At 40.7% G+C, this 26,004-nt stretch overlaps 3 protein-coding genes across 7 annotated transcripts in view; all 3 read left to right on the top strand.

The window, feature by feature from the left end:
• Positions 1 to 8,417, top strand: part of LOC116268590 (glycine N-acyltransferase-like protein 1) — a 28,302-nt gene extending 19,885 nt beyond the window's left edge. Inside the window, exons 3-6 of the mRNA XM_031653592.1 lie at positions 111 to 218; positions 6,722 to 6,848; positions 7,128 to 7,305; positions 7,565 to 8,417. Coding sequence (XP_031509452.1) covers positions 111 to 218; positions 6,722 to 6,848; positions 7,128 to 7,305; positions 7,565 to 7,982 — 831 coding nt within the window. The 3' untranslated portion in view covers positions 7,983 to 8,417. The remainder of the gene's footprint in view (positions 1 to 110; positions 219 to 6,721; positions 6,849 to 7,127; positions 7,306 to 7,564) is intronic.
• Positions 1 to 26,004, top strand: part of LOC101007728 (olfactory receptor 10Q1) — a 238,786-nt gene that overhangs the window by 126,581 nt on the left and 86,201 nt on the right. The window lies entirely within an intron of this gene.
• The window catches only part of LOC101007032 (olfactory receptor 10Q1-like), a 32,894-nt gene continuing 28,908 nt past the window's right edge, over positions 22,019 to 26,004 (top strand). The window contains 2 exon segments of the mRNA XM_031653971.1: positions 22,019 to 22,133; positions 22,505 to 22,791. Coding sequence (XP_031509831.1) covers positions 22,019 to 22,133; positions 22,505 to 22,791 — 402 coding nt within the window.

The raw sequence follows: 26,004 nt of genomic DNA, 5'->3' as shown, positions 1-26,004 counted from the left end.
ACTTGGTCTCAGTACTGTCTCTTGACTTCCACTTTTCTCTTTCTCTTCACATCCAGATCCTCATCTCTGGGGATCTCAAATTCTTCTAGTTCTTTCCTTCCCTCCTTCAGGTGTACGGCTCTGTGTATCACATCAATCACGGGAACCCCTTCAACATGGAGGTGTTGGTGGACTCCTGGCCCGACTATCAGATGGTTATTATCCGGCCTCAAAAACAGGTAGGCACACAGACAGGGACTGGTGGATCCAGGCAGGTCCAGAGGGCCTGAGGAACTGACTAGTTGAGACATCAGGGCTGCTTTTATAGAGTGAAAGGGAATGCGAGTATTTTAAAATACTTCTTCAGTACTTGGCACCTTGCATGAGTGCCACGTGTTCCCTCCCTTCCAGTTAAGCATGAGACACATCTGGGAAAGGGGGTGGAAGGGCAAGGGGAGGGAAAAACAAGGCTGACACTGGCAGATTAAGTACCCTTTGAGGTTGCAGGGGTCACCTGCAGGGCCTGAACGGGGCCAATTTACAGGGAAAGTTGGGTGTCTGAGATGTCAGAACAGTGACTTAGAAACAGAAACCAGAGCAGAAGTCTACCGGTAAAATTACCTCTCAGGGCCAGGCATGGTGAATTATACCTGTAATCCCCAGCATTTTGGGAGGCCAAGGAAGGAGGATCCCTTCAGGCCAGGAGTTTGAGGCCAGCCTGTGCAACATAGTAAGACCTCTTCACTACAAAAAATAAACAAAATTGGCAGAGTATGTTGGTACATGCTTATACTCCAATCTCCTCAGGAAGCTGAGGTGGATGACTTGAACCCCAGAACGTTAAGGCTGCAATGAGCCAAGATCACATTACTGTACTCCAGCCTGGGCAACAGAGTGAGACCTTGTCTGAAAAGAACAAAAAGAAAAAAACAAGTTGCCTCTCAGGAATCAGGGAAGGGACTCTGGGACTCATAATTTCTGTGTGTCAACTATGTCGAAGCACTTCTCTTGTTAGTGAGTGTCATCATCAGAACAATTTTACGAAGTGAGCATTAATATTTCCAATGTAGATATAAGGAAATGACAATGAGAAATATTAAGTCATGTAGCTGCTGGATACCAAATGCATATATGCATTGCCCAATCTGAATTCAAGTTCAGTGGACTCTGCCATTTCTACTAGCTATGTAACCATAGGCCCTTCTCTGAGTTTCATCATCTATTAGAAAGGGAAAAAATAAGAGGACTTTCTTCAGAGGATTACACAAGGTTTAAATGAGATACTGTACGTCAAAGACTTAGTACATAGCACATAACTGTAAATAGTATTTGCCATAATTAGCCATTATTGGCTGAGGACACACAAGGAATAAACGGTTAAGCTGAAATAGTAATATAAACCTAGGTCTGGTTTTTTTGCCCTAAAGACTTCCTCTTATTATATCTGTTTTCTGCATGTCTGGTTAGTAGACTATGAAGTCTCATGGTCAGCCCAGCTTCATGTAAGTATAGATGCTGAGCCTCCAAATAATAGTAAGCTACCCCAAGTCTAGACTAGTTTACAAGCTGGGTTGGGATTGGGATGCAGAAAGTGACAAAGTAATCCTACATTGAGGAACAAAGGGGTAAAGGGAGCGGGAACCAGGCTGAGCCTAACACCTTCCCTAGGAATGTTCTTTTGATCTCCTGGCTTCCTGACAATTTGGAATCAAAGAATAGTGCTTAGTTTATTTAATCCATGGCCCAATTTCTTCAAAGTGTGATAGGCTAAATAAATGTAGGAGGTCAAATAGTTCTTTTTACTTCAGTAACTTAGTAGTTATTATGTGTATTTTAGCAATGTAACTATAGCATCAAACCATAATTTTATATATGTGCTACTTTGAACAGGGCTAGTTTTTATAAAGTGAGTCAATAAACAAAAATATTAAAATATAAATGTTCCACACCACACATATATGACTAAAAAAGTGGAAAGAAGGAAATATGCTGCAATTTACTTGGAAATACATTCAACTAGTCTAATTCCATTACATACGACGTTTCTCTCAGTATTGAAAGTCAATCCAATTTTTAATAAGACCTTTTTAAGGTGATATGCAGGAGAATTTATCTAGAAAAAATAATTTTTTCTTTGCTAGTTTTTAATCACAAAGATAATATATGTTGATTATACAAGTGTAAAAATACGACATGATTTTAAGAAGTTAATAACCTCTCACCTCCCCTTCCCTCCTCTCCTCTTTTCCTACCCCTTGGGGTAGTCAGTGTCCTTGCCCATGTTAACACAAAGGGATATTCACTGATGATCTCTTCTGTCATCACTTTTTAATTTGCCTTTGACATATGGAAATCTCTTTGGGTGAAACAAATAACATATTTGTTTTAATAGCTGTTGCATTCCATAGAGTCAATGCAATTCAATTTAGTCAGTCTTTCTCCTGCTGTTGGATTCAAATTGTTCATACTTCTTTGTCACTACAAAAAATGCTTCAGTAAACATCCTTGTATACATGTCTTTACATCCTGGTAACTTTCCTCAGTACAATTGATTTATAAAAGGGATATCTCCAACTCAAAGTTATCCTGCCAGATTACCTTCCCAAAGGATTCCACAGTTTTATTTCCATTAACAGTGTGTGGAAGAATTGTTTCCCACATTTTTCACCATCACTGAATGTTATTCTTCTTTTAATTTATGCCAAACTAATGGGCAAAAAATGGCATCTTGTTGTAGATTTAATTTACATTTCCCTGATTGGTGATATTGAACGTATTATATTTTCCTATGTTTATCAGTCATTTGGGGTTACTTCTTAAGTGTTTATATTGCTTGACCATTTTTACACTGGGGATTTGGTCATTCTTAAAATTCTGTAAGTGTTTTGGATACTAGTAATACTAACACAAGGTTTATGCTACAAATTTGTTGCCCATGTTATAATTATTTTCTATTTGATTGATGGAGATTTTGACATAAAGAAATTTTTAATTTTCATATAATCAAGCATTTTTTTTTTCACTATGACTTCTGAGGTTTTGTTGTTTTTCTATTAATAATTAGGAAGACTTTTCCTACTCCAAGAGCATACAAGTGTTTTCTTATTTTGTCTTACATTGAGTTAATTTTTATTTTTGACATTTCAAACTTCATTCTATTTGGAATATATTTTTGAATAGCATAAATTAACATTCTTTTATATTTTTCTTCCTTATGGCCGGCTAATTACATTAGTACTATTTATTAAATGAGTCATTCCACTACTGAAATATAAATGTCTATTTTGTCATATAACATGTTTATATACTTTTGTATCAAATTCTGTATTTGTTTCTAGTCTTTTCTCATGCTATTTCATTGTTTTTGTGGTAAGTTTTAATATCTAATAAAGCAAATAATCATTCACCAATCTCTTTCTTACTTTCTGATAAACTTAAGAGCTATATGAACTAATTTTTCTAGATCTTCACCAACTACCCCTACTAACTATTGCAATTGTGATTGGTATTGGAGGAGCTTTCTTAGATAATTTTGGATTAATATTTTTGTGATACTAAATTTTTTCATCTAGAAATATGATCTTTTTCTCACTTTTTCAGTTTTTGCTCTATGCCATCTTGTAAAATTTTATTGTTTTCCTTCTGGTAAACTACGTAATTTTCCATTAAGTTTACCCTTAGGTATTTTATACTATTTGTTAATATTATTAAGTTATTTTTCCTTTTCTATTTCTGAGCATTCTTATTTTGTTATTGCTTTTTATTTGGATTCTTGATTTCCAAATATGTCACACTATTCTTTAAAATCCTGCTTTTTGTGTGTGGGCTTTTATTTGTTTTTGTTTTTTGCCAAAGTCTCTAGGATTTTCTAAATGTGGAATACTGTAATCTACAAACAAAGTAATTTGCTGCTTCCTTGCCAAATTACTTTGGCTTTTAGTTCCTTGCCTTATTGCATAATGTACAACTAAGAAAATAATACCAACTAACAATAATAATAGTTCTATCCTTGTCTCATTCCTCATTTTAATGAAATAACGGTAAGAACTTACATTTGGAAATACACTTGATTCTGTCTTTACAGGTTTAGAGCATTTTCCTGTTCTTCCTACTTTCATAGAACTTATATTTAGAATGGAGGGTAAATTTTATGTTATTTCATTTTTGTCTTTTCTTTTTGGCAGTTTATATACTCAAGTAATTTTCCCTCCTTTAATTTATTACACTAAAAGATCTTTTGAGCAAAGCCATTCTGGCCTTTCTAAAACAAACTGTTCATGTTCACATTCTTTTGATATACTACTGAATATTTTATAAGAATTTTTGTATTTGTATTTATAAGGGAATATGGTCAATAACTCTCTTTTTGTTATTTTTTTACTAGATTTGGCATTAGGATTTTTTCTTCTGTTACCAAAGTCTATTATTAAAATTATGTGTTTGTTTTTGGCTTATGTCGAATTTAAATGTAAAATAATCTGATTTTGGCTACTCTTTATTTTTTATTTCAACATTCCTTTTAGATACACGGGGTACATGTGCAGATTTCTTACATTGGAATATTGCATGATGCTGAGTCTTGAAGTAAGGACAGATCCCATCACCCTGGGAGTGAGCATAATGCCCAATAAGTAGTTCTCTAAACCAGCCCCTTTCCCTCCACCCTCTAGTAGTCCACAGTGTCTATTGTTCTTACATTTATGTCCATGTATGGTCAATGCTTAGCTCCCAGCTGTGAGTGAGAACATGCGATATTGGGTTTTCTGTTCCAGCATTAATTTGCTAAGGATTGTGGCACTGTGGAAAGTAGCCTGGAAATCTCTTAGAGAACTTAAAACAGAGTTACCATTCAACCCAGCAATGCTATTACTAAGTAATCAGCCAAAAGAAAATGAATCATTCTACCAAAATGACACATGCATCTGTATGCTCATTCCTGTGCTGTTCACAGTAGGAAAGAAATGGAATCAATCCAGGTTCCCATCAATAGTAGATTGGATAGAAAAAACTTGGTCATATATTCCTATGGAATAAGATACAGCAATAGAAAAAAATAAAATCATGTCCTTTGTAGCAACATGGATGGAGCTGGAGGCCATAATCCGTGTCCACTTTTTAAATGGCAGATGTTTAATTTAATTTCTGATATGTTCTATTAGTTTGTTGAGGATTTTTATTTTTTTGAACAATTTTGATAGTTTATTTTCGACTGATAACATCCATTTCTTTTATCAATAAATATGTTGCCTTGGAGTTGTATATAATCTTCTGTCACAATTCTTTTTTTTTTTCACTATTTCTTTTCTCATTTGTCATGCTTCTATTATTTTTTTTGTATTTTTCTCTGTTTCCCTTTTCATCTCTCATACTCTATGCTTATTTTTTTATTTTTGCTTTTTCCTCTTTCTCTTCTATTTCCGTATAATGCCTTATCTGAAGTTTATCCCTCACTCTCTCCTCTCTTTCTTTTTGCCATCTAAAAACAAACTTTTGGCTTTATATGTCCTTTGCACTGTCTTGTTCTCCATTTCATTATTTATAGCTTTCATTTTTATAAATAGTTCCATTTGCTTTTTCTAGTTTACTTTGATATTCTTTTTATAAGTCCTTAAATATTTACTTGGCTATTTCTGGTCATTCTTTTAAATCAGGTTTTTAAAAATATCTGCTCTTCTAAATTTACTGAGGATTTGGTTTTGGCCATATTCAGGAACTTGCATTTATAAAAACACCCTCAAATTATTGAAGATTTCTTTAAATTAGTTACACTATTTTCTCTTTTACTCTTTAACAATCCAATTTCCAAAATAATATTAATACATTCACTGCTAAAACTCTCACACTTGTTGTTTATATTTCCCCTAAGAAACAGAAACTCATCTTTCCATGTAGTTTGTGGCTTGCCAGAATGGGATCACGAGTCTCTTTCTTTTAAACCCATGAGTCTAACACCACATAAATTACCAAAGTCCTACCAAAAATTCAGTTACTTCATTCTGTTTTGTGGGCTTCTGGCTGTAAAGAAAGTGTCACTCTTCGAATAGGCTGATATCCTGTAGGCTTGGGAAAAGGCAATGTCTTCTTAATGTTTATATTCACTAAAGTATCTTGCCCAAGCCCTGGACACTGTAGATTCTAGGACACTGTAGATTCTAGGTGTCTGGTGAAACAGTAGGCACTAAAACTTAGAGAAATCACAGTTAAATTTATTTTGAGCCAAGTTTAAGGACTTAAACCTAGCAACACAGACTCAATACAATCCAGAATGTGTCCCACAGGAGGTTATGGGGTGCACAGCATACATAACAGGGGGATACGTGTGTCACAGGAGGTGAGAGAAGCAGGGAGAGAAGCAACTGTTGCAATCTTTTGATTCTGCTGGGTGATCAGTGATGCTATATATAAAATCAGGTAAGTGTGCGGTTGAGTGGGTAGGGAGAAAGGTGAGATATCTTAAGGCCTGGTGCAGGGTGACTGATTTCATCCTGTCTTTGTTCTGTATCTGATAAACTGGTTTATAACCAGTACCTGTCAGTGAAATATTTAACAAACTCTCGTTACACAGGCAAGAGGTCAGCAGTAGCTTATAGGCCTAGCTTTTATTATCCATGTGCCCAACTGAAGCTAGTGTGGGCTGCTGTTAAAATTATCTTTTGAATTTTCATTTCTCTGATAATTTCAATCAGTGAGAGGTGAAGAAAAAGTTCAAGGGAATGATCTGACCTTTCACCATCCTATACAGGAGATGACTGATGACATGGATTCATACACAAATGTATATCGTATATTCTCCAAAGACCCTCAAAAATCACAAGAAGTTTTGAAAAATTGTGAGATCATCAACTGGAAACAGAGACTCCGAATCCAAGGTAATGGGTCTGAAGAAATGGGCAAGCAGCAGTGCTTCTCAAATTGAGTCTTCAGCTAACAGCATTAGCATCACCGGAGAGCTCATTAGAAATATAAATTCATAGAAACTCTGGGAGCTGGGAGAGGTAGAGCAATCTGTGGTGTGACAAGGACTCCAGCAGGTTGTGGTGTAAACTCAAGTCAGAGAGCTACTAAGCACTGAGATATTAATCAAGTGGTAGTAGTGTAAGTAGAGAACTCCATGTCTGACAATATTGCTTTCTTGGCTTCCTTCCCAGGTCTTCAAGAAAGTTTAGATGAGGGGATAAGAGCGGCTGCATTTTCAAATTCAGTGAAGGTAGAATATTCGAGAGCAGGCCTCTTCATTACGGAAGATATCCTGAAGCTCAATGCCTCCAATAAAAGCAAGCTTGAAAGCTGGGTTGAGACAGGCCACCCAGCTGATGAATTTGAGAGGTACAAAAACATGTGCTGATCATTTATAATTGCTATTCCTTGCACGTTTTTTGTAATGCACATAAATCAGTTTTGGAAGGAAGAGAGGATGAATTCATTTCTTGAGATGAGTAAAGGTTGTCAATGGTCAAAATACGCAACTTTGCACTGTTGGGTCTTTAAACAAGAAGAGTGCCTGGATCTCTAGATTGGGATGGCACCCAGAAATTACAGGAGTTGGGATAAAAGTTGTTGCCTTTTTTTTGTTTGTTTTCTACAGCGAAACTCTCAATTTGAAGTATGCCCAGCTGGATGTCTCTCATTCTGGGCTGGTAAATGACAACTGGAATCTAGGAAAGAATGAGAGGAGCCTGCGTTACATCAACCGCTGCATAGGAGCCCTGCCAACAGCCTGTATGCTGGGCCCAGAGGGGGCCCCAATCTCATGGTTAACCATGGACCCTTCTTGTGAAGCAGGAATGGCCTACAGCATGGAAAAATACCGAAGAAGAGGCATCATGGTGCAGCTCATGTTGAGATTCAGGAAATATCTGCGTCAGAATAATATTCCATATTACTTCTCTAAACTGGATGTAAATGAAAAGTACCGCAGGTTTATGGGGCAGTACGGTGGCTTTGAGGTTTCCTGTGGGTGGCACCAATGGACCTGCTATCCACAGAATCTAGTTCCATTTTAGATAATTAATCTGCTTAGCAATCCTTGGCAAGCCATCTCTTAATATTAAAGTAGACACCACAGAATAGCTTTCTTCACATACAAATGTTTATATGGCATTTGTGATATGCCAGGAACTCTTCTCATATAGAGACTTGATGTTAAAAGATACAGCCATGATCTTAAGGAACTTACAATCCAGGGAGGAGGCAGGGGAGGGTATAGTCTTTAAATGGGCTTAAGTGTTGTAGGGAAGGACTAGGGTTACCAGTAAACATGTAACTAGAAAGCCAGCCTCAGTTCTTACCTCTAGGAATCAGAACTCTTCATGAAACTTGGTTAGTAGAATCTGCTATCTGGGGGCTGAACATAGTGGTTCACGCCTGTAATCCCAGCACTTTGGGAGGTTGAGGCGGGCAGATCACAAGGTCGGGAGCTCGAAACAAGCCTGGCCAATATGGTGAAACCTCGTCTCTATTAAGAACACAAAAATTAGCTAAGTGTGGAGGTGTGCACCTGTAGTCCCAGCTACTTGGGAGGCTGAAGCAGAAGAATCACTTGAACTCAGGAGGTGGAGGTTGCAGTGAGCCGAGCCAAGATTGCACCACTGCACTCCAGCCTGGGTGACAGAGGGAGATTCCATCTTAAAAAAAAGAAAAGAATCTGCTATCTGGAAGATAAATGAAGGACTTTAATAAAATTGTCAGTAGAATATACCTAATCTATATGGAGATTTTATTGGAAATAAATACCACTACTATGTATGGATTTATGAGGTAATGGCTACACTAAAGAATGGAATCCAACTCTTAGTTTAGTGACTAGCAAGGTATCAAAGTGAAGCCTCAGACAAATGGCTTTTCTACTCTACCTTTCATCACTGTTATGCAGAATAGGATCTCCAGAGAATCAAGTGGACTGGCTTTGAGGCCTCTGTGATGGAAATGACATTTGTTTTTCCTCCTTTCTCCTACTCTTTCTCATTTCCTCTACATTAGTGAAGCATTGCACAGGACAAGGTGTTGCCTGTGAGGCTATTTGTAAGTTCAGATTTTGGTGTTTGCACCACTGCTATCTTAAGGGTCAGGGGCATTCCGGGGAGAAGTGACCACTAAGGTAAGGACTGGAGAATGAATAGGAGTGAATCAGACAAAAAAATGCAGAAAATCCAGATGATGCAAAGGACACGTGCCGTGCACTATCATAAGAACTTTCTAACTGAACACTTATATTACAGTTTCTCAATCCCTGATCTTAAAAAATATACACGTCACAAACATAACGTGGCCTCTTTCATTCTGCTCTGCCACCCTGCCATTGGAACTTGGATTATTGTGAACATTGAAACTATAGCACATACAAAAAAGGCATTTTTGTTGTTTCTGATAGTCTAGATTTAAAAAAGGAAATAAATCTTAATAGAATTTGCTTTGGGGGTAAAGTCTACTAGTATTAACCAACACGTATCCTCACCTCTCCGTAAAAAATAAACCTCCACAAAATTGAATGTTTATAGTTAATGCAATTTTAAAGTGTGCAATTCCGGCACGAAAAGAATTGTGTAGGTCATGGAGCTTTTTAAAAACCTCCAATTCATCTCAGAATTCTGTGGTAAATCTGTTAGAGCTTAGTATGAATCAATCCAATCAGATTTCTGAACACCTAAGACTGAGCTAATTTGTTACATTGACTGAAATGAAAGCATGGTCTCAGAAAGAGGAAACATGTCATTTGGGATTTCAAAGGGTGGAGAATTCTTTTTTTTATATATATATACTTTAAGTTCTAAGGTAAATGTGCATAACGTGCAGTTTTGTTACATATGTATACTTGCGCCATGTTGGTGTGCTGCACCCATTAACTCGTCAGCACCCATCAACTCATCATTTACATCAGGTATAATGCCCAATGCAATCCCCCCCATCCCCCTCCCCATGATAGGCCCCGGTGTATCATGTTCCCCTTTCCATGTCCAAGTGATCTCATTGTTCAGTTCCCACCTATGAGTGAGAACATGCGGTGTTTGGTTTTCTGTTCTTGCAATAGTTTGCTGAGAATGATGGTTTCCAGCTGCATCCATGTCCCTACAAAGGACACGAACTCATCCTTTTTTATGGCTACATAGTATTCCATGGTGTATATGTGCCACATTTTCTTAATCCAGTCTGTCACTGATGGACATTTGGGTTGATTCCAAGTCTTTGCTATTGTGAATAGTGCCGCAATGAACATACGTGTGCTTGTGTCTTTATAGCAGCATGATTTATAATCCTTTGGGTATATACCCAGTAATGGTATGGCTGGGTCATATGGTACTTCTAGTTCTAGATCCTTGAGAAATCGCCATACTGTTTTCTATAATGGTTGAACTAGTTTACAATCCCACCAACAGTGTAAAAGTGTTCCTATTTCTCCACATCCTCTCCAGCACCTGTTGTTTCCTGACTTTTTAATGATTGCCATTCTAACTGGTGTGAGATGGTATCTCATTATGGTTTTGATTTGCATTTCTCTGATGGCCAGTGATGACGAGCATTTTTTCATGCATCTGTTGGCTGTATGCATGTCTTCTTTTGAGAACTGTCTGTTCATATCCTTTGCTCACTTTTTGATGGGGTTGTTTGTTTTTTTCTTGTAAATTTGTTTGAGTTCTTTGTAGGTTCTGGATATTAGCCCTTTGTCAGATGAGTAGATTGCAAAAATTTTCTCCCATTCGGTAGATTGCCTGTTCACTCTGATGGTAGTTTCTTTTGCTGTGCAGAAGCACCATTTATTAAATTGGGAATCCTTTCCTCATTTCTTGTTTTTGTCAGGTTTGTCAAAGATCAGATGGTTGTAGACATGTGGTATTATTTCTGACGGCTCTGTTCTGTTCCTTTGGTCTATATCTCTGTTTTGGTACCAGTACAATGCTGTTTTGGTTACTGTAGCCTTGTAGTATAGTTTGAAGTCAGGTAGCGTGATGCCTCCAGCTTTGTTCTTTTGACTTAGGATTGTCTTGGCAATGCGGGCTCTTTTTTGGTTCCATATGAACTTTAAAGTAGTTTTTTCCAATTCTGTGAAGAAAGTCATTGGTAGCTTAATGGGGATGGCATTGAATCTATAAATTACCTTGGGCAGTATGGCCATTTTCACGATATTGATTCTTCCTATCCATGAGCATGGTATGTTCTTCCATTTGTTTGTGTCCTCTTTTATTTCACTGAGCAGTGGTTTGTAGTTCTCCTTGAAGAGGTCCTTTACATCCCTTGTAAGTTGGATTCCTAGGTATTTGATTCTCTTTGAAGCAATTGTGAATGGAAGTTCATTCATGATTTGGCTCTGTGTTTGTCTGTTATTGGTGTATAAGAATGCTTGTGATTTTTGCACATTAATTTTGTATCCTGAGACTTTGCTGAAGTTGCTTATCAGCTTAAGGAGATTTTGGGCTGAGACAATGGGGTTTTCTAAATATACAATCATGTCATCTGCAAACAGGGACAATTTGACTTCTTCTTTTCCTAACTGAATACCCTTGATTTCTTTCTCTTGCCTGATTGCCCTAGCCAGAACTTCCAACACTATGTTGAATAGGAGTGGTGAGAGAGGGCATCCCTGTCTTGTGCCTGTTTTCAAAGGGAATGCTTCCAGTTTTTGCCCATTCAGTATGATATTGGCTGTGGGTTTGTCATAAATAGCTCTTATTATTTTGAGATACGTTCCATCAATACCGAATTTATTGAGCGTTTTTAGCATGAAGGGCTGTTGAATTTTGTCAAAGGCCTTTTCTGCATCTATTGAGATAATCATATGGCTTTTGTCTTTGGTTCTGTTTATATGCAGGATTACATTTATTGGTTTGCATATGTTGAACCAGCCTTGCATTCCAGGGATGAAGCCCACTTGATCATGGTGGATAAGCTTTTTGATATGCTGCTGGATTTGGTTTGCCAGTGTTTTATTGAGGATTTTTGCATTGATGTTCATCAGGGATATTGGTCTAAAATTCTCTTTTTTTGTTGTGTCTCTGCCAGGCTTTGGTATCAGGATGATATTGGCCTCATAAAATGAGTTAGGGAGGATTTCCTCTTTTTCTATTGATTGGAATAGTTTCAGAAGGAATGGTACCAGCTCCTCCTTGTACCTCTGGTAGAATTCAGCTGTGAATCCATGTGGTCCTGGACTTTTTTTGGTTGGTAGGCTATTAATTATTGCCTCAATTTCAGAGCCTGCTATTGGTCTATTCAGGGATTCAACTTCTTCCTTGTTTAGTCTTGGGAGAGTGTAAGTGTCGAGGAAATTATCCATTTCTTCTAGATTTTCTAGTTTATTTGTGTAGAGGTGTTTATAGTATTCTCTGATGGCAGTTTGTATTTCTGTGGGGTCAGTGGTGATATCCCCTTTGTCATTTTTTATTGCGTCTGTTTGATTCTTCTCTCTTTTCTTCTTTATTAGTCTTGCTAGCAGTCTATCAATTTTGTTGATCTTTTCAAAAAACCAGCTCCTGGATTCATTGATTTTTTTGGAGGGTTGTTTGTGTCTCTATCTCCTTCAGTTCTGCCCTTATCTTAGTTATTTCTTGCCTTCTGGTAGCTTTTGAATGTGTTTGCTCTTGCTTCTCTAGTTCTTTTAATTATGATGTTAGAGTGTCAATTTTAGATCTTTCCAGCTTTCTCTTGTGGGCATTTAGTGCTATAAATTTTCCTCTACACACTGCTTTAAATATGTCCCAGAGATTCTGGTATGTTGTATCTTTGTTCTCATTGGTTTCAAAGAACATCTTTATTTCTGCCTTCATTTCGTTATGTACCCAGTAGTCATTCAGGAGCAGGTTGTTCAGTTTCCATGTAGTTGAGTGGTTTTGATTGAGTTTCTTAGTCCTGAGTTCTAGTTTGATTGCACTGTGGTCTGAGAGACAGTTTGTTATAATTTCTGTTCTTGTACATTTGCTGAGGAGTGGTTTACTTCCAATTTTGTAGTCAATTTTGGAATAAGTGCAATGTGGTGCTGAGAAGAATGTATATTCTGTTGATTTGGGGTGGAGAGTTCTGTAGATATCTATTAGGTCTGCTTGCTGCAGAGCTGAGTTCAATTCCTGGATATCCTTGTTAACTTTCTGTCTCCTTGATCTGTCTAATGTTGACAGTGGGGTGTTGAAGTCTCCCATTATTATTTTATGGGAGTCTTAGTCTCTTTGTAAGTCTCTAAGGACTTGCTTTATGAATCTGAGTGCTCCTGTACTGGGTGCATATATATTTAGGATACTTAGCTCTTCCTGTTGAATTAACCCCTTTACCATTATGTAATGGCCTTCTTTGTCTCTTTTGCTCTTTGATGGTTTAAAGTCTCTTTTATCAGACACTAGGATTGCAACCCCTGCTTTTTTTGTTGTTCTCCATTTGCTTGGTAGATCTTCCTCCATCCCTTTATTTTGAGCCTATGTATGTCTCTGCATGTGAGATGGGTCTCCTGAATACAGCAAACTGATGGGTCTTGACTCTTTATCCAGTTTGCCAGTCTGTGTCTTTTAATTGGACCATTTAGTCCATTTATATTTAAGGTTAATATTGTTATATATGAACTTGATCCTGTCATTATTATATTAACTGGTTATTTTGCTCGTTAGTTGATGCAGTTTCTTCCTAGCATCGATGGTCTTTACATTTTGGCATGTTTCTGCAATGGCTGGTACCGGTTGTTCCTTTCCATGTTTAGTGCTTCCTTCAGGGTCTCTTGTCGGGTAGGCCTGGTGGTGACAAAATCTCTAAGCATTTGCTTATCTGTAAAGGATTTTATTTCTCCTTCACTTATGAAACTTAGTTTGGCTGAATATGAAATTCTGGGTTGAAAATTATTTTCTTTAAGAATGTTGAATATTGATCCCCACTCTCTTCTGGCTTGTAGAGTTTCTGCCGAGAGATCTGCTGTTAGTCTGATGGGCTTCCCTTTGTGGGTAACCCGACCTTTCTCTCTGGCTGCCCTTAAGATTTTTTCTTTCATTTCAACTTTGGTGAATCTGACAATTATGTGTCTTGGAGTTGCTCTTCTTGAGGAGTATCTTTGTGGCATTCTCTGTATTTCCTGAATTTGAATGTTGACCTGCCTTAATAGGTTGGGGAAGTTCTCCTGGAATATATTGTGAAGAGTGTTTTCCAACTTGGTTCCATTTCCCCCTCACTTTCAGGCACCCCAATCAGACGTAGATTTGGTCTTTTCACATAATCCCATACTTCTTGAAGGCTTTGTTCATTTCTTTTTCCTCTTTTTTCTTTAGACTTCTCTTCTCGCTTCATTTCATTCATTTGATCCTCAATCGCTGATACTCTTTCTTCCAGTTGATCGAGTCAGTTACTGAAGCTTGTGCATTTGTCACGTATTTCTCATGTCATGGTTTTTATCTCTGTCAGTTCGTTTATGGCCTTCTCTGCATTGATTATTCTAGTTATCCATTCTTCCATTCTTTTTTCAAGATTTTTAGTTTCTTTGCACTGGGTACGTAATTCCTCCTTTAGCTCTGAGAAGTTTGATGGGCTGAAGCCTTCTTCTCTCAACTCGTCAAAGTCATTCTCCATCCAACTTTGATCCGTTGCTGGCAATGAGCTGTGTTCCTTTGGAGGGGGAGATGCACTCTTATTTTTTGAATTTCCAGCTTTTCTGCCCTGCTTTTTCCCCATCTTTGTCATTTTATCTGCCTTTGGTCTTTGATGATGGTGACATACTGATGGGGTTTCAGTGTGGGTGTCCATCCTGTTTGTTAGTTTTCCTTCTAACAGTCAGGACCCTCAGCTGTAGGTCTGTTGGAGATTGCTTGAGGTCCACTCCAGACCCTGTTTGCCTGGGTATCAGCAGCAGAGGCTGCAGAAGATAGAATATTGCTGAACGGCGAGTGTACCTGTCTGATTCTTGCTTTGGAAGCTTCGTCTCAGGGGTGTACCCTGCCATGTGAGGTGTGGGGTGTCAGTCTGCCCCTAGTGGGGGATGTCTCCCAGTTAGGCTGCGCAGGGGTTAGGGACCCACTTGAGCAGGCAGTCTGTCCGTTCTCAGATCTCAACCTCCGTGTTGGGAGATCCACTGCTGTCTTCAAAGCTGTCAGACAGGGTCATTTCTGTCTGCAGAGGTTTCTGCTGCTTTTTTGTTTGTTTAGCTGTGTCCTGTCCCCAGAGGTGGAGTCTACAGAGACAGGCAGGCCTCCTTGAGCTGCTGTGAGCTCCACCCAGTTCGAGCTTCCCAGCTGCTGTGCTTACCTACTTAAGCCTCAGCAATGGTGGGCACCCCTCCCCCAGCCTCGCTGCTGCCTTGCAGTTAGATAGCAGACTGCTGTGCTAGCAATGAGGGAGGCTCCATGGGCATGGGACCCTCCCAGCCAGGTGTGGGATATAATCTCCTGGTGTGCCATTTGCTAAGACCCTTGGTAAAGCACAGTATTGGGGTGGGAGTTACCCAGTTTTCCAGGTGTTGTGTGTCTCAGTTCCCCTGGCTAGGAAAAGGGATTCCCTTCCCCCTTGAGCTTTCCAGGTGAGGTGATGCCTCGCCCTGCTTGAGCTCTCGCTGGTCGGGCTGCAGCAGCGGACCAGCACCGATTGTCCAGCACTCCCTAGTGAGATGAACCCAGTACCTCAGCTGAAAATGCAGAACTCACCCGTCTTCTGTGTCGATCACGCACTGGGAGCTGGAGACTGGAGCTGTTCCTATTCGGCCATCTTGCTCCGCCCTGGGGGTGGGGAATTCTTACATAAAAACTAAACTCAGGGACTTGGGGTAATAGGGAAACAGCTATAGTTTGGCAATCAAAGTGCAAAAGTTAATACAGATGACGAAAAAAGACAAAGCAAATAAATTTGCCGATTTGAAAATGGTGCCTCGGGGATCCAGAAGAGGATGTTCATCTAGGATCTGGGGCTCAGGTCATCTTAGCACAGTTGGCATCTTCCAGCTGGCAGCTTCCTTCCTTTGCCTCTTCCCTGAATGCAAGCCAGCTTCCCTTATCTACGCCTCATGGCCTTGTTAAGATAGTGATTCCTAAACCTTATCATGCACTTGGATTAAAAAAACAAGAAAGCAAAGGAAAGAGGAAAGAGGAGTTCTTAAATATGGCACAAATAAATCCAAAATTATCAGTAAACACATTAAAAATGAATGGGATAATTTTCTTATTAAAATATATGTTTTTCATATTGAGTTAAAAACAAAGTCCAAGAAGCATGCATTAATCTGCTCTGGCTGCCATAACAAAAGTTCCTAGACAGAGTGGCTAACACAACAGAAATTGATTTCTCACTTTTCTGGAAACTGGGAAGGGATATGACAAGGTTCTGGTGAGGTAGGTTTCATTCTCATTTCTCTTCTCTCAGCTTGTTGATGGCTGCTATCTCTCTGTGCCCTCACACGGTGGAGACAGAGGAGAGCTCAGACTCTCTTCCTTTTCTCAGAAGGACTTAAATACATCATGAGGGTCTCTACCATCATGATATCATCTAAACCCAATTACTTCTCAAAGGCCCATTAACAAATCCATTGGGAGTTGGGACTTCAACATATGAATTTGGGGGTCACAGTACATAAGGAAGCATATCTGAAATAAACAACACACAAGCATTAAAAGAAAGGAAAAAGATATACTAAATGAATGTGAAACTGAAAAAGTCATAACATCAATACTTAGTCAAATAAAACACAAGATGAACATCTGCTAAATACAGAATTCTCCCACAAGATAGGTCATGAATCTTCCTCATAACACAACTACAAAATATATATGGCGAAAGCTGACAGACATACAAAAAAAAAAAGGCAAATGCACAGTCAGTGTGAGAGAATTCAAAATACCTCCCTCAGAGAGCAACAGATAATGCAGGTAAAAAATAAAGACAATTTGACAAAATGCCATCACAGCTTGATATATTTGGTGACGTTGGAGTGATCTCCATATTGAGTATTTGAGAACTTCTGTTCACCTGTTTGTCAAACTGACCAGCAGGGGGTGCTGGGGAGGGAAACACTCCATCTGGAGAGTGCTGGCAACTTGTCTCCAAGTCTAGAGGCTCCCGGTCCCTCTCATGATCATCACCTAAGGGGCAAGCACTGCTGATACAGAAGCTAAAAGCAAATTATTCTGCAGTTAGTCTGGGTAAGGGAGTCTTCGGTATGGTTTTTCTTTCAATGAAAAAGTGGCCCCCATATAATTTCTTCTGTAACAAAAATCAGCCTAAAAATCAAGCCTCAAGCGTAGATAAGCTTAGCCAAAAGCTTCCATAGGTAAATGCAGGCACCTATGCCAATAGAAAAGGGATACCTGTAAGCCAGGAATATTCAACATGGAGTCGTCTTCTTTCTTCCTTCTTCTCCTTCTCCTTCTTCTTTCTTCTTTCTTCTTCTTTCCTTCTCCTCCTCCTCCTCCCCTTCTTCCTCCTCTTCCTCCTCCTGCTTCTGCTTCTTCTTCTTCTTCCTCCTCGTCCTCCTTTTCTCCCTGCTCCTGCTCCCTCTCCCTCTCCCTCTCCCTCTCCTTCTCCTTCTCCGTCTCCGTCTCCATCTTCATCTTCTTCGTCTTCGTCTTCTTCTCCTTCTTCTTCTCTTTTTCCTCTTTTGGAGTCTCTCTCTGTTGCCCAGCTGGTGCTGTGGTGTGATGTCGAGTCACTGACTCACTGCAACCTCCCCCTCCCGGGCTCAAGCAGTTCTCTGCCTCAGCCTCCTGAGTAGCTGGCATTAAAGGTGCCCACCGACACTGCCGCCTAATTTGTTTTCGTACTTTTTTAGTAGAGACGGGGTTTCACCAGCATGGCCGGGCTTGTCTTGTTCTGCTGACCCCGTGATCCACCCTCCTTGGCCTCCAAAAGTTCTGGGATTACAGGTGTCAGCTACTGCACTCTGCCTCCTCTTCCCCTTTCTTTGTCTTCACGTGTGCAGGCGACATGGCACAGGCCAGGTACAGACCCCGTCTGCATAATAAAAGATTAGGGTGGGATGGCCAGCCTCTTCATGCATCACCTAAATGGCACACCTGGTCCAATCAATCGTCTGAGCCCTATGTAAATCAGACACTGCCTCATCAAGCTCATCTATAAAACCAACCGCAACTCGCCCCAAACCCGGAAACCCGCTCAGGCACCCTTCCAACGCACAAGAAACTCTCTCTTCTTTCTTTCACCCATTAACCTTCCGCTCTTAAACCCACTCCTTTTGTGTCCATATCTTCAATTTCCATAGTGTGGAACAACACACTTCTGGCATTTCCTCAGACAAATGATGCCGATTTAATGCCATCTCTCGCCCAAGTGCCAAAAATGACCACTTTAGCCTGATGAATGCCACGGCTGCCACCATGCTGCTTAGGATAAGCAAGGACACGACGATGGAGTGGGGATGGCTTCATTAGGCCACAATAAAAGCATATCCCAGGCAACTTTCCACTTCTTAACTTCTGTCATTTTCAAATTTAAAGGTGTTTTCTTTTTTTTTTAATTTTGTTTTGTTGTTAAACAGTTTCTATTTCTTTGTAAGCGTATATGCTGACTAACAAAGAAAGACTGTTCTTTGCTTTCCTGCTATGACACATTTACTGTTTCTTCTAAAGTCTTTTCCAACATTTTCATGTAGGAACTCAGAAGACAGACATGTGTTTGCTCCACACCTTGATCCCCTCTCCACCTAGAATTCTCTTTACTCTTTCTCCCAGGAAGATTCCACCCCTCTTGTTCTGCCAGTTCCCTCGTATTTGCCTCATACAGTTGCCCTTGTAGGCAGATGAACCTGGCCAGTTCTACTTTACTATGGACACCAACTCGTCTGAAATAACATCTGAGTCATGGGATTTGCATATGAAACTTCCCTTGACACAGGAAACACTCTTTCCTTTTACCTTCACTAAAGGCATCCACTTTAGTGGATGGACACTAAATGGACAGCCCGAAAATTCCACAGATTTCAAAACCAAACCTGCTGTGGCTTTCTAGAGTCCTTGGAATGAAGAAGAGAAAATAGGTTACAAGGGGATATTTCCCCCTTCCTCACCCTGAAGGAACTCCTATTTTTAAAGGGGAAAATGGGACAATCCAAAAGAAGCTCTTGCAAATCAAGTCCTGCCATGCCACCATTAGAAGGGTAACCTGTGTGCCCAGGGGTGAAACTTTTAAATTTTAATAATGATGTCCAGGGTCACCCCTTTGGATACCAAAAATATTTAAAAACCTATAAGGGTGCCAACCTTTTAGAATCGTGTGTCTTCGCAAGGGCCTACCAAGGCCTAGATATCATAGCACCTAACAAGCAGCCTACAGGCAATCTCCAAAGGCTCCCACCTGCCCCAACCAACACACACACACACACACACACACACACACACACACACACCCTCCAGCTAACCTTTGACCCTAGATCTCACCTAACTTTATTCTAAATCCTAATCTCCCTGTGCCCTCAAATTCATGTGCTGTAGGTCCTTGGTAATCCCTTTGTAAGCATATTCCCTGACTTCATAAAAACTATTTATGAGACATATACTTAAGGTAAAACTTTTCATTTCATGCAATATCAGCACTCTTCTTATTACAATTACAAACAATGAACTTTTTAGTTGCTTGGAAAATATATTGAAAAGGAATTATTACTCTTGTATAGCCATAGATTATCCCTGGAAAAGTACTGATTGTCTAGAGAATGACTGAAAATTGTTTCCCCTGTATACATTTTTTTTGTTTTGAAAAGTATATCCTGTATATATTCAAGAGATACTGTTTTTTAAAGGGGAAATTGCCTCCACTATGGAGTCTTATTAATTCACTTATCCATCAAGTTCTCTTATTAACTTAATTATCCATCATATTCCCTTAGCAATTGTTTATTCAATCACTAGTATTTGTTTCTAGTGCTTATAATTTGAACACAAATTTCTTTACCATTATATAAAATAAAGTACCAGTTATTCTCCATTTTCTCGTGTACCCCAATAAGACAAAATCCTCCAATAGATTCATTTCCCTGTTCTGCTCCCTCCTCACATCCAGGTGAGTGTGCTAAGTAAGACAAAATGCTTTTATTCTTCTACCATTCTTCCCCCTGAGACTAACCCCTGGGTGTTTGAGTTCCAGGTGTCATAGAATTTCCCTTGCAGTGTGTCACTTCTATTTAAAGAATCCTTCTTTAAACCTTTTATTACACATTCCCGGAGAGCCTATCATTGTCCATTTAGAGTTAACTTTCTACATAAAATTGGCCAGATTTTTTTTGCTCACCGTTGTTTCCTTTTTTTTTTTTTTTTTCTTTTTTATCTGCTCTTATCTGAGATCTCTGTTCCTATTAGATTAGTTAAAATTCTTTCTGTAGGCTGGGCACTGTGGCTCACGCCTGTAATCCCAGAACTTTCAGAGGCAGAGGCGGGTGGATCATGAAGGTCAGGAGATCGATACCACCCTGGCTAACACTGTGAAACCCTGTCTCTACTGAAAATACAAAAAATTAGCTGGGCGTAGTGGGGCGTCTGTAGTCCTAGCTGCTCGGGTGGCTGAGGCAGGAGAATGGCTGAACCGGAAGGCAGAGCTTGCAGTGAGCCGAGATCACGCCACTGCACTTCCGCCAGGGCGACAGTGCGAGACTCGGTCTTAAAAAATAATAAAAATTAAAAAATTCTTTCTCTAATATTTCCTGCCTGTAAATATGCTACTGATATAATTTCTGAAGACCCTCAAATCCACAAATATATTCCTTTGACCCTCAGAAGAATATAAATCTGAAGTCTTATAAATCAACAAATAATTTTCTTTTACCCTAAGGGGACTGATGCACTATGAATCCACATTTTAGGATGGCCAAATTTGATTTTTTTCCCTTGTATACATAAGGAAACTGAGGTGCAAAGAAAGAAGGGAACCTTGAACTTTCATTCAAGGTCACAAAGCTAATAAGAAGTGGATGACTAGCGATAAGGGTTTCAGGTTGAGACTAACAACCAACATCACAGGATATAATAGGCTTTAACCCAACTTCTAGTTCACAAAATGAATAGACATTCCCTGGTCTTTCCTCCACTCCCACCCCCACCTCAGGGGATTTGCTCTTTCCAAACACCACAAGACCCGTGTAATTTAAGCTGTGATTTTAGGGGTCTTTGTATATTTTACATTAAGTTCAGAAACATGCTCATGATTATTCCACCAAAACTATCAACTTTTACATAAACGTCTGTCCTTCTATGAGTTACAAAATAAATCTCACCAGCACCCCTTAATCCACCATCTTCTCCCCTTCTTCGTGCAACCTCTCAAAAATAACACTCAATACTGAAGGCATCTCCTTCTATTCAGGTTTTTAGATAGTAAGACCTTCTGTTCTTAAACAGTAAGGTGTTTTCTCAAGCCTCATGCAAAGCACTTCTTTTTTTTTTTTTTTTTTTTTTTTTTTTTTTTTTTTTTTTTGAGACGGAGTCTCGTGCTGTGTCACCCAGGCTGGAGTGCAGTGGCGCGATCTCGGCTCACTGCAAGCTCCGCCTCCCAGGTTCAGGCCATTCTCCTGCCTCAGCCTCCGAGTAGCTGGGACTACAGGCGCCCGCCACCACGCCCGGCTAGTTTTTTTGTATTTTTAGTAGAGACGGGGTTTCACCATGTTAGCCAGGATGGTCTCGATCTCCTGACCTCGTGATCCGCCCGCCTCGGCCTCCCAAAGTGCTGGGATTACAGGCTTGAGCCACCGCGCCCGGCCGCAAAGCACTTCTTTGATCATCGCTTTGGGGATGCCCAACTCTAGTGTCTTCATCCACAGGGTAAAGTTCCGCACTCAGTAATGCGCGACCTGGGAACCCGGCCTAAGCAGTGCTGGCCGCTTCCTCGTCCAGGTTGTCATTGTCTGTGTTCGCCAGCCCCACTGAGAAGTTAGATCATTTGCGGAACAGGCTAAGTGCCTCTAGACGCAGACGCAGGTGCAACCTGCTCTGGGACTTGCAATCAGCTGGAAGCTGGGCCTCTGCATCTTCAGGGCGGAGCTCCCTCTGCTGCTGCCAACGGATCCCGCCTGGATGCTAGTCCCGCCACTGCCGCCCACCCTACCCAGTAGCGGCAGAATGGCAGCAAAGGCCACACACACTGAAGCACCATGGCGGGCTATTCGCCATGCAGCTCCCGCCAGCACGCTGCGCTGCTTCCGCTGGCAATCAAAAGGCGGAAAAAGCGCGAAACTGCCAGGCGCCTCCCATACCCGCCCAGCAGCGGTGCAACTCCTTCTCGGACTCCACTGGGAGACAAGGCATGCTGATGAGCAGGAAGAAGCAGGGCAGTGATTGCTCAGTTTATCCTGGGATGCGGGAGCTGGACATAGTGGTGCGGAGGAGGGGATGGTTGGGACCGGGATAGGTCGTCCGGAAAATTACGGAGGGTGGAAGGGTGGGTGAGTGGGCGCGCAGTCCCCTAAGCCTGGCCTTCTGAACCACCCGCGCGCGCGCAGGCCTGCGCTCTCATCCCTTTCCGTCGCTTCAATCACTGTCTGGAGACAAGCCAATTGGCTTCCAAAGTGGATGAGAGATGAGTCATTTCCATTGAATAAGAGAAAATAGCCTCCAGAGACTCTTCGTCCCTTTCCCAGCGAGAGGGTCAATTCCCAGGCTCCTCCAGCGCACCAGCTTGTTCCAGGCTGGAAAAGTTCAGCTGAGAGCCACAAGAGAGCACTCTTTCCAACACCTGCGAATCCGGAGCGTCGGGCACCCGCACGTGCACTGTCTAGACAGACTCGCGGGTTCTGTACTTAGTTTTTCTGGTCCTGGGTCGGACCTGGAGTTCTTAGGGCGATCGCTGGCAAGGGCAGTAGGCAGATGGACCTCAGCCCAAAGTCAAAGAGGTTTTGGATGGGGAGCTGGGCCGCCGCCCTTTGTGGTAATTCCCTTCCCGCCTCTCAGCTTCAAAGGCCAAGAATTTTACTCCTGAAAAGATACTTGGAGATTATCTGGGTGTTCCTGAATCTCAACTGGGTCATTTGACCTTGGTGGGTCCTTTCCCTGCCTGGTGCCATTGGCACCCATAGAACGAGACCAGCTTCTGTTAAGCAGAGCAGAAACTTTATTCACTGATCGAGGAACGGAGTAGGGGAGATCCTGCTCACAGTGCCTGGGGTGTAGTAAGGGGATGCTTTTTAAGGTCTTTTAAAAAGGGTTCCTAGGTGGAGACTGAGGACAAGGATTCCTGGAAAGAGATGGGGCTTTCCAGGAGTTGAGTGTCACAGTCTCATACTGTCTGTTGCACCACAGCACTACATGTGCCTAACAAGGCCCATTTCCCCCCCGGGGCAGAGATTTAGGTATGGTAATTAGCAAGGATTCAGGTTAGGGTAGGCTGCTGAGCTCTTTCCCATCTTGTAGCCCGGTGGTTACTGACATCCAGCCTCTGCTTCTGTAAGCAAGCACAGCTGCAAGCACAAGTTACCTTCACAGGTTCTGGAGCTTTAGGAAAGCATTGAGGTCATGCTGCGGTGACATAGGCAGCTGTTTAAACAGCGTGGTGCGCATTTGAGGCGGGGGTTGTGGAGTGAGGCAGATAAAAGTGCAGATTCCATAGTCACACCCGGACACACTGACTCAGAGTCTGTGGGGGTGGGATCTGGAATCCTTTTTACAAAGCTCAGAGGAACCAATTCACAGGAACAATAAGAGTTTGATCTGAGCCAAACTCCTTAATCTAGAAATGAGAAAACGGGGATCCCTAACAGGGATACAGGGAGAGGGTTAGAGGAAAGTTACACTGTAATAGTTTTAGGGTGGTTGTTTCCTGGCTTTGGGAAGTTTTCTCAGCCACTGTTCTGATCAGTACACAGCTGAATACTTTAGGGGAACCCTCTTCATATATCCTGAGTTCTCTCTCTCTCTCTCTCTCTCTCCAGGTCTCCCACCAGGTTTGTAGCCTGTGATCTCTTGTCACCTTGGTCTCTCAGCTTTGTCTCCTCAAATCTGGAATTCAAACTGGCTTTGCCTTTCTGCCTTTCCTTGCGACACTGGCTTGGAATCCCTCAAGGTATTCTGCTAGAGTGGATTGTAGGACACATCTCAGTTGTCACTGTCCTTAACTGCATGATGTCCAGTTCCTTGCAAACCAGTATTTCATGTATTCTGCTATTTATTGTTTTGTTTTGTTTTCAGGCTAGGGGAAAATCCAGTCCCTGTTACTCCATTTTGGCCAAAAATTCAAGGTAAAGACTTTTAATGTTCCTGACTGCTAGTTCTATCATCTCTCTCACTTCTCGATCTGTCTCCATTCACTGATGTTTCTAGTCATTGTGGGCATATTTTTTCCACGTTTTAAATACTTCCTGATTTTTTTTACTAGATGTCAAGCTTTGTTAATTTCACAATGTTAGGTGCCAAAAATTTTTACATTCCTATAAATATTCTTGAACTTTGTTCTAATACGTTGTTATTTTACATGGAAACCATTTTATACTTTCAATGCTTGTATTTATTTGTTAGGTGGGACCAGAACAAGGCCTAATTTTGTCCCACTATGGAAGCAATACTTTCTGAGTACTCTCCCTGATACTTCACGAATTATGAAGTTTTCTAGTCAGATTTTTGAGAACTGAAACTATTTTCCATCCTGTATGAGCCTCAGAAATTGTTACATCTGCTCCTTTTCGATGTTTATTTTCCTGTTCCTTTTCAACAGTTTCGTTACACTCATGCATTCACCAAGCTGACATCTCAAAGGATACCCACTGCAGATCTCTGATACTGTGTGCTCCTGTTGTTCTCTTCTTCCTCATACTCTGCCATATAAGCTCCAGTCATCTGGCCTCCCAAAACTCCCACCTTGTCTTCTCAACTCAGGGAAGCTACTAGATTCTGCCTGTTTCCCCTCCCTGAGATATGCCTTGGAAACGCCATATAGAAAGCTAGATAGCCATAGGGGTTACCTCATATGATTTTCTTCTCAGATATCAGAGATGAGGTCCCACACAGCCTGATGTCCAGTGTTTGAAAGTGGTTATTTCATCGATCTTGTCTTTTTGGTTTCTAGACATTTCAGGCGGCAGAATAAATTCAATCCTTGGTTCTCCATCTTGTCCAGTAGTAGAAGTTAGTTATATTGTCTTTGAGCTCATCATGAATTCCGTGAAGACTGAAGAGAACAAGTCATTTAGTGCTACAGAGGATGACCAAAGTACTAGACCTGAAGTTTCAAAGGTATATCTACTTTTTTACAATTCCTCACTGGAGAGAGAGTCTAACCGTCGTGCCAATTGAGGTTTTTGGAGATAAGTTCTTGAAGAATGAGAGTTATAAGCCCTTATCTTAGGTTGTTTAGAAGATATTTGGGGAGCTCATACACATAAGTGCTTCTGTAAAGCAAAATGATAGGGTATGAATTAACAACGCTAAATATTTCTTAAGACAACAAGATGAGTAACAAACAATGTGGACACTTAAAATCATGGAAAGTACAGACAGGCAAAAATAATTAGCTAATGTTTCCTAGGAATATAACAAAGAGAATATAACAATTTTAAATGTATATGCACCTCCAACTGGAGCACCCAGATATATAAAGGAAATACTGTTAAAGCTAAAAAGAGAGATAGACCCAAATACAATAAAAGCTGGAGATTTCAAGACCCCACTTTCAGCACTGGACAGATCTTTCAGACATAAATCAACAAAGAAACATCAGACTTAATCTGCACTATAGACCAAATAAATCTAATAGATATCTACAGAACATTTTATCCAAGAGCTTCAAAATACACATTCATATCCTCAGAACATTTATCATTCTCAATGATAGATCATATGTTAGGTCACAAAACAAGTCAAAGTATTCAAAATATTGAAATAATATTGAGAATCTTCTCTGATCACAATGGATTGAAACTAGAAATTAATCAGGGTCGGGCACCGTCGCTCACACCTGTAATCCCAGCACTTTGGGAGGCTGATTTGGGCAGATCAGTTGAGGTCAGGAGTTAGAGAGCAGCCTTGGAAACATGGTGAGACCCTGTCTCTACTAAAACTACAAAAAAAATTAGCCATGCATGGTATCACGCACCTGTAATCCCAGCTACTTGAGAAGCTGAGGCATGAGCATCGCTTGAATCCGGGAGGT

The sequence above is a fragment of the Papio anubis genome, chromosome 12 (genome assembly GCF_008728515.1).
Source record: "Papio anubis isolate 15944 chromosome 12, Panubis1.0, whole genome shotgun sequence".
Taxonomy (NCBI): Eukaryota; Metazoa; Chordata; class Mammalia; order Primates; family Cercopithecidae; genus Papio; species Papio anubis.
This window is presented reverse-complemented; position numbering and strand designations above follow the sequence as displayed.